The sequence below is a fragment of the Cynoglossus semilaevis genome, chromosome 11, assembly GCF_000523025.1.
Source record: "Cynoglossus semilaevis isolate Cse_v1.0 chromosome 11, Cse_v1.0, whole genome shotgun sequence".
NCBI lineage: Eukaryota > Metazoa > Chordata > Actinopteri > Pleuronectiformes > Cynoglossidae > Cynoglossus > Cynoglossus semilaevis.
In genome coordinates, this window is record NC_024317.1 from 16,600,762 (window position 1) to 16,608,410 (window position 7,649).

Consider the following 7,649-nt stretch of genomic DNA (forward strand, 5'->3'; position numbering starts at 1 on the left):
TCCTTACACAGATTAGAAAATAATATTGTCTTTCATAAGCAAAAAATATGGTTACACAGTTTGTCTGTGTGTATCATTTGAATATTACAATGAGCATTAGTCAGGAAAATAAAATAGGTTTCCACATGCAGTGAGTTCTATTATTTCTACTCCATTTCTCTTCCTATCTACACCATTCATAATCAGCTTATAAATATCTCCAATATCCTCTGTACACAACAGATATGAGACAATTGTTTTAAACGCCATTTTATTGCTTTTAATTCTTTTTTTCAACCAAATTCCATCTCTCATGAATAATGTCCCTCAAAAAATCCCTGTATTTTCAGGCAGTCTTTCCAATCCCAGCATGCCTTTCCCCTGATTAAACAATGATTTTTTAGGTTCAAAGTAAACATGACACCACTTTATTTCTATATGTAATTTAATGCTTTGACACTGCGTTCAACAAAATCTCATGGCTGTAGAACTGACTGAACAAACTTTCAGTTGGTTTCCCAACTATCCCAGGTGGACCCATTCCAAACAGGCTAACGGACGAACGTCTTAAAACCTCCAAAAAACCAATGGGATGGTTTAGGGTTCCAGTTTGGATTTTCATTATAAAATTGAAGGCCCTAAAAAGAATCTGTCCAATTTAACCTGTTCCAGAGATTGATAGTGTTCTTACTACTTTAAGCGTCATATTCAGAAAAATAACAAAACCTTTAACTGAATAACAATGAGCATTATTTAAGTCTTCATTTTATTGTTTCATAATCTACTAAACCTGTTAATTGCTGATAGTTATTACACTAATTAGATGTGATGATTGAAGATATACAATAACACAATAACAACTACAGATATGTGAGGAATTTTAAAGTGCTGCACGCGCTTCAGCGATAGTTAATTAGGTTCAAAACCTACAGACTTTCTTCAAGTTCCAATATTCCCTCATCACAGACATATGGACCTGTTAACTCACACAGTGTAAGCTTGTGATTCCAGACCACTGTGGCAAGGCATTAGTGTGGCACGGCAGGTGTACTAAGGAAGATTGGTGGCAGCAGATGGCTAAAAAGACTTAAAAAAAGAGAGACTCAGAGCAGATGAAGATGTGTGTCTTTCTTCAATTCCTGTGAGTTTATCAGTGTTGTGTTCAACTAAAAAAAGTCAAAGTTTCACACTGAGAAAGTAAATTAAAGTAAAGAGAAAATCACCTGTTTTTTACATGTACACCAAAACTGATAAAGAAACACTGATTTAATCCTAAAGCAGGAACTGAATGTTCTCAGTTTTAATATTTAATGATATTAAAGCTCAAGTAAATCTGATTTATCAGTAACCTACAAAATGTAATCACACTGTTAACTTAATGATTAGTACCGCCCTTAACCAGCTGATTCTTTCTGTATAAAACCATTTCATAAATGTGTGAATAATTATTGGTTGGACATGTACAATCACACTCTATACCCCATATTACCAGTGCGTTCTTTAAAACCTGTAAACATCAGACGACATTGGATGCTGCGTTCCCAGAGTGCCTCATCATACCAGTCACCAGTGATGACGACACCTCTCCCTCCAGTGACTCTGCTTCAATCATGCCCTGACGGTGCAAGTTAAGAATGGAGTCTGCGATGATGCGGGCTGTTTTTTTCTGGTATCCGCCAGACGTTACCATTAGTATTGGAATGTTCCGCCGCTTCGCAGCCCTGAACACTAACTCATCTCTCTTCACGATGCCCTGGAAAGAAACCGGGGAACAGTCAGTTGGTCTAAATGATATTACTTGAGCTGGTTATTTATAATTAAGACTGATTTGTTTTTCATGCTTATGGTGCAACTCTATGAACTAGAAAATAAATGAAGGCCAACTCATGATTGAAACACTTTACCTGTGGCGATATGGAGAGTCCTCCGAGAGGGTCTCCGTCCAAAATGTCTGTGCCTGCGTTATAGATTATGATGTCAGGGCGGATCTCGTTCAGAGCTCCCTCTGAGTGGAGTTCTACCTTCTGGAGGTACTCTGAATCTTCAGTACCCCAGTCGAGCTCTACCTTCCTATTTATGGCTTCTGAAATACAGACAAAAAGAGTACCTTTGTTGGACACAGCTTCAATACTATAATGTAAGTCTGTAAGTTTTTCAAGGAGAAATTTCACTTCACTTCAACCAGACTTTTGTTTTGAATTCTTACACAAAGTTTATGGTAGAAACATTATGGAGCTCACGTTTGGCATAGCCGTCCCTTGGGTAGATGTAGCGATTATACATGTCCATGATGAAGACCCGCCTGTCCTCCATGAAGTCACGCTCATGTCCATTTCCCTTCAACAGAGTAGAGCAGCATTTGTATAATGTTTTTGCTCTGTGCATATATTCAAACACTACAGTATTTTCTATGGTTGTCAATGATTCCCACTGCACAGAAGATTTAATCACTTTTTAATTTTCCCTTTTTTTCATCCAAATCAAATCTAGCCACCCAGAAGAATTGGTTTGTCTGTGGTCAGAGAGAAAGTAAAGTAAACTTCTTCCAGAAATGACTAGGATAGAACAGTTCTATGAACCGATGAATGTGACCAATGGGTGTTCTCACTGTTTCAGTGTATTTTCCTCAGCAGCAGACAGAGACACAGAGAGAGGAGCTCACCTGATGGGCATCCAAATCGATGATGGTAGCTCTGGAGATTCCTTCAACTCTCTCAAACAGAAACTGAAAAATCGATCACATAAAAAATTCTAAGGAAAATATTATCATTTCAAAAAGTCCCAGATTTGAAGATTTCAGTTCATTAGCTTCAGTTTTTAAGTTTTTAACTGCATTTTTATTCCATCCATTCCAAGTCTTCCATTGTGTTCTTTAGGAAATCTTTCTAATCAGTAACTAATTTCACTGACATCTGACATTTCACTGCACACGACATCATGTGTTTTTTTCTCTTTGGCAGTACAGTATAGTACTGTATACCTATTTCAAACTATCTTAAAAAAAAATTAAAACAACTCTGACCTTTATGGCCAAGGTTATGTCAGCGTAGGCACAGAATCCCCCTCCCCTGTCACTGGAGCAATGGTGGAATCCTCCCCCTGGGAAACAGATCATTCCCTGAGTTAGTGAAAATGCCGACCAAGCAGGTCACTGCACAGATAAGACTTTTTATTTCTTCAAAAAATCAGTAAATGCTGGATTGATAGGGAGTTGGTAGAGAAGTAATTAAAGCCACTGTTAAAAATATTTAATAATAATAACAACAATAATAATAATAAAGAGGTTTTATCTTCAATTGACTGATGTTTTGTTCACTTTAGAAATATGCTACAGTTGATTTACCTATAGGTTAGAGTTCTGGAACATCGGTACCAGTACTGTTATCGGCTTGACTGACACCGATAATTCACCGATGAATTATAAATATATCAGCATCTTATCCAAGTACTTTTGACTCACGGTTTAAGCATCCAGTAGTAACCTGCCTACTGTGGGCTGCAGCTAACACCACAACAACACCAGTTGGTTATCAATGCCTCCTTCTGAGGAGGTGATAGGAGCCAGTGGAATTTAAATGTTCAACTTACTGATGACTTACCTACATTTATGGCCCATCCTCGTTCAACAGCCAACTTGCCTGCCTATGTAAAAAAATGCTAATTTAGTTTCTTACTCATGTATGAGAATAGGCCTCTTTGACTAATGTTGAATGAAGTCAAGTTGTAAAGGAAAATAAACCACCACCTGTCATCATTCTGTTTGTCCTTTGAGAACCAACATTTTCTAAATGGGAAATGTGGATTTGATTTTTAGACTTATCTGAGTAACAATATATTGATCATTATGTTTTGCTGTATATCAAACTGTGTGTTTTTCAGGACACCAGAAATGTGTAAACAGTTCCACAGCAGACGGTTAGAGAGATGGAGTAAAAGAACAGTTGGTGAAGAGTGTCTAGTACTGGGGGAGTACGTTTCAGCTAGGGTCAGGGGTTTAATGCCGGACGTTGAGGGTGTGTTGTCAGTGCATCTGGATGTCAGTTTGATGAAGAAGACTCTGGTTGGAGCTGCACCAAGTTGTAGACGATGTCTTCAGAGGAGACAGGGAAGAGATTGGTGCAGGCTGGGAATTAAAGACGGAGTGATGAAGTAGGACGGATGGTTGTGTGTTTTGCATGAATTCTGTGGTTAACTTCTACTTTATAAAAGGGAGGAGCTGCGTACATGAGGATTGTATTAGAGTTGAAAACCATCATTTTCCCATTTAAGTCACAATGATGAGTGGAGCTGCACTAACTCCAATTTCTTTTTGGCCGATTCTGATTTCCCATTTTTTTGGTTACCGTGATTACTTGCTGATGTCAATTTTTTGCCTAATCCATTGACAAGAATATAGCATATAGAAAAAGTTCCGCCAGTTCATTTTAACATCTTTTCTCCTTTCTTACTCACAAATGAGTGAACAGGAAAATAGAAACCACAGACAGTGGAGTGATGAGAAAGAAACTCCTCAGACACTCACCATGATTGTTCCTCCTGTCTGTGTCCGTAAAGGCCTTAACACTTTTCGCTGTACCAGGAAATTAGGCAGGAACAGAAGTGGTGGAATTTCTGTTATTGTTGCCACCACAAAAGACCACTGAAATAAAAAATACACCGTTGTACAGTTGGATTTTTCTGTTGTTTAAAGGTGGTAAACAGGTGATGTAAAAAAAACCAACATTTTTAAACACTACATGCCACTTACAGTTATATACAGAAAACTGAGTTTTTATTTTAAAATCATTTTTTTATCACTTTTTTAAGGAAGATTATGAATCTAACTTTTGCAAATTGCAAAATACGAGCCTGGCAGCGTTCAATGATTAAAAAAAACAAAAACTACCTTTAATCGGTTGAGGTAGCGTTTGGTATGAACTATGAGCAGATCCTCTTCAGCAGCTTCCCGAGCTTCCACAATATTATCATCTGTAAGAAACTGCTCCTCTGAGCCAATCAGAGGGAAAATCAGAAACTTGTTTTACCATTATAACAGCTCAACACATTGCACGAGGAGGAACATTTTAAATGATAGATATTGAGTAAAAATTGAGAAAAAATATAATTAAGTAGGAATGCTATCTTGAATCTCTTAAAGAAAAAACCTTTGCGGTGGCTTCCTGGCAGTTAACCTCACTGTTATATTTTATAACTACAAAGTACTTTCAAACTTTTAAAGACCATTTATTCAAGGTTTTTTTAATTTAGGACTTTTCCAAGTTTTTAAGAACCTGGAGGTACTCTGTAAGTAAGACTGGGGTGTAAAGCCATTTATTCAAGGTTTTTGAATTTTCCAAGTTTTTAAGAACCTACTTACTCTGTAAGTAAGACTGGGGTGTAAAAAAAAAGAGAATCATATCGCAATCAAACTTGGGAACCTGCAGCGCCCACTAGTGGACCTGCTCAGAGTGTTACCTTTCAAGAAGTTGATGACCTTGCCCCACTTCCCTGCATCAAATGGATGAAGCTTTTCAAGGCCCATGAAAGTGATGTTGTAGTCAGGGTGGTAGACGATGGGCAGACATGTCCGCGGAACACTGGCGTACAGCTCAGAGACGTGGGGGCTGAAACACACCAGTCAATACCGCTGCATTACACACTCCTGTGGGTTTGGACGATGGCTTAACAAACACTGTGACTGTGTAGGTGCTGCTCACCAGCCTGGTGCTCCACTGGCTCCTGGGTGAGACATGTTTTAAGACATCGCTACATTCATCTGGGGGGAAAAACGATTAAAAAGCGACGTTTGTGATTGTTCACTAATGTCAATGCTTACTGTCACTGCCAGAACACCAGTTTAACTGTCGTTCGTTGTCGTTTGTAGATAACAGACGGTGTCGACACAGATAAACACACGTTTATAGAAAAAAAAAATATATATATAGTCATTGGTTCGCGCATGTGCAGTCCATATATTTGAGTAACAGTAGACGCAGCGACCGCAGGAACAATCCCAGCAAAACACAAAGTCCTTAAATGGAAAACAAAAGCATATTTACAAGCGTTTGTCACAGCCGAACTGTACATTGTAAAAGTCTAAAACACCAGTTGACCCACAATAACACGATGACGCAGAAGCGACAGGCTGCTCCAGCAACTCACCTGCTAATGTATGTGGAATAACCCAGTGAGGGAGCAGCAGCAGCGGGGTATTAGTCAGCGGAGAACAAGGACGTGTTCTTGTCCTGTCACAGTTCAGCTCGGCTGACAGTTTAACAGAGACATGTTATCTTTCTGACGTGTATTCCCAGTGTTACTAACAATTTCGCTCTACTTCCGCCTTACGTAGTTTGCGTACGTTCGTGCACTATTCTCCATTGTTAAGGGAGTTTTGCACAAGCGCACTGTGCGTGGGTCACCAAGTCCAAATGTGATCAGTATGAAAGACATTCTGTCTGAAGACTTGATGGTGGGAAAGTTATTCTGCCATTTGACAGAAAATCAGGGTCAGGCAAAATTCTTTAAAGACTGAAAACTTTACAACAATGACTTATGGGATTTGTGATTGATGTCACGGGAATACAAAGTAAAAAGGAGAAAACAGATGACATACAATAGCTGCTGTTGCAAAAATGTAACTGAGCTCAGATCATTTCTGTTAAACAACGATGGAAAGTTCATCCCTGACTTGTTCACGATAATTCAACCACTGACAGCTTGGTATAGGTCAGCAAAATGCAGGAATGTATTCAATAAAGCTTTAGCTTTACAATGTGACAAACTACAGCTGCATTATTAATCTGAATTACTTGGCCTGTCATGCGTCTCCCTACGGTGTGGATGCTGTAATAAGTTCTTTGATGGACTATAAACCGGGGTTGAAAATACAGTATAATAACCTAGAACAGGGGTGCATGTACTGGTAACTGCAAGAATGCAAAGGTGGATTTTATTTTAGCTGCTTTCGCCTCTGTAATAAATCTGATGAAACTATAAATGCTAACGTCTTGTCGATGTTGCCAGTTAAATCAACAAGGAGGTAATATTACATTTAGTGCACGAAGTTATTTACTTTGACGAATTAACAATCAGAGCAGAAGAAATAAAAGCAGAAGCAGAAGATCCTGTTTTGAAAGTAGTAAATAAACTGGTTTTATCAGAATGGCCAAAACACCCAAAGGATGACTCACTGGAGCTGCCATCTCTCTTTTACTGCGCAACTGTTGCCATGGCTACGTAAGGTCATCCCCAGGCATTCTAAAATGCCCCTTCAGTTTTGGCAGCTTCATGCTTTCACCTGTCAACACTTCCCCATATTTCAAATAGTCTGCGTCATCCCTGTGTTTTGCCGAGCTCCATTAGCATATGTAGTTAGAGTTTATGTGAACTGTCAGGTGTCAACTAGAACTGCAAAGGTAAAGGTACGTAGATCAGGGACTCCTAAAGTATTGAGCGCAAGCTGCCACTAGGGGGCGGGAGGGTTATGATTTTAGAAATAAACTGTCCCAAATTATAAAATGACAATGAAGTATGCAGAAAGCTAATGGAACTTGATGCACAGACATTTCTGGGTTATGAATGTGACAACTGCTTTTGTCATCAAAATGTGAATTTGTGTAAATCTGTAATAAAATATCAAAATATATATCACATGTACACAGTATATTTAATAATGAACAGCACTAATAGAG

The 7,649-nt window shown here is 38.6% G+C and overlaps 1 protein-coding gene across 2 annotated transcripts; it reads right to left on the reverse strand.

Moving 5' to 3' along the window:
* Positions 1 to 233: 233 nt before the first annotated feature.
* Positions 234 to 6,754, reverse strand: hdac11 (histone deacetylase 11). 2 transcript variants are annotated; one of them, XM_008320973.3, is made up of 11 exons: positions 6,121 to 6,754; positions 5,676 to 5,734; positions 5,434 to 5,582; positions 4,865 to 4,965; positions 4,502 to 4,618; positions 3,579 to 3,621; positions 3,002 to 3,078; positions 2,642 to 2,704; positions 2,220 to 2,316; positions 1,884 to 2,062; positions 234 to 1,732 (listed from the first exon to the last, which is right to left on the reverse strand). In XM_008320973.3, the coding sequence occupies exons 2-11, from the start codon at positions 5,708 to 5,710 to the stop codon at positions 1,496 to 1,498; spliced, it is 1,098 nt and encodes a 365-aa protein (XP_008319195.1). In that variant the 5' UTR covers positions 5,711 to 5,734; positions 6,121 to 6,754; the 3' UTR covers positions 234 to 1,495. The 2 variants fall into 2 exon arrangements, with proteins under 2 accessions (XP_008319195.1, XP_024916059.1); XM_025060291.1 differs by lacking the exon at positions 6,121 to 6,754 and having other exon boundaries at positions 5,676 to 6,098.
* Positions 6,755 to 7,649: the final 895 nt, after the last annotated feature.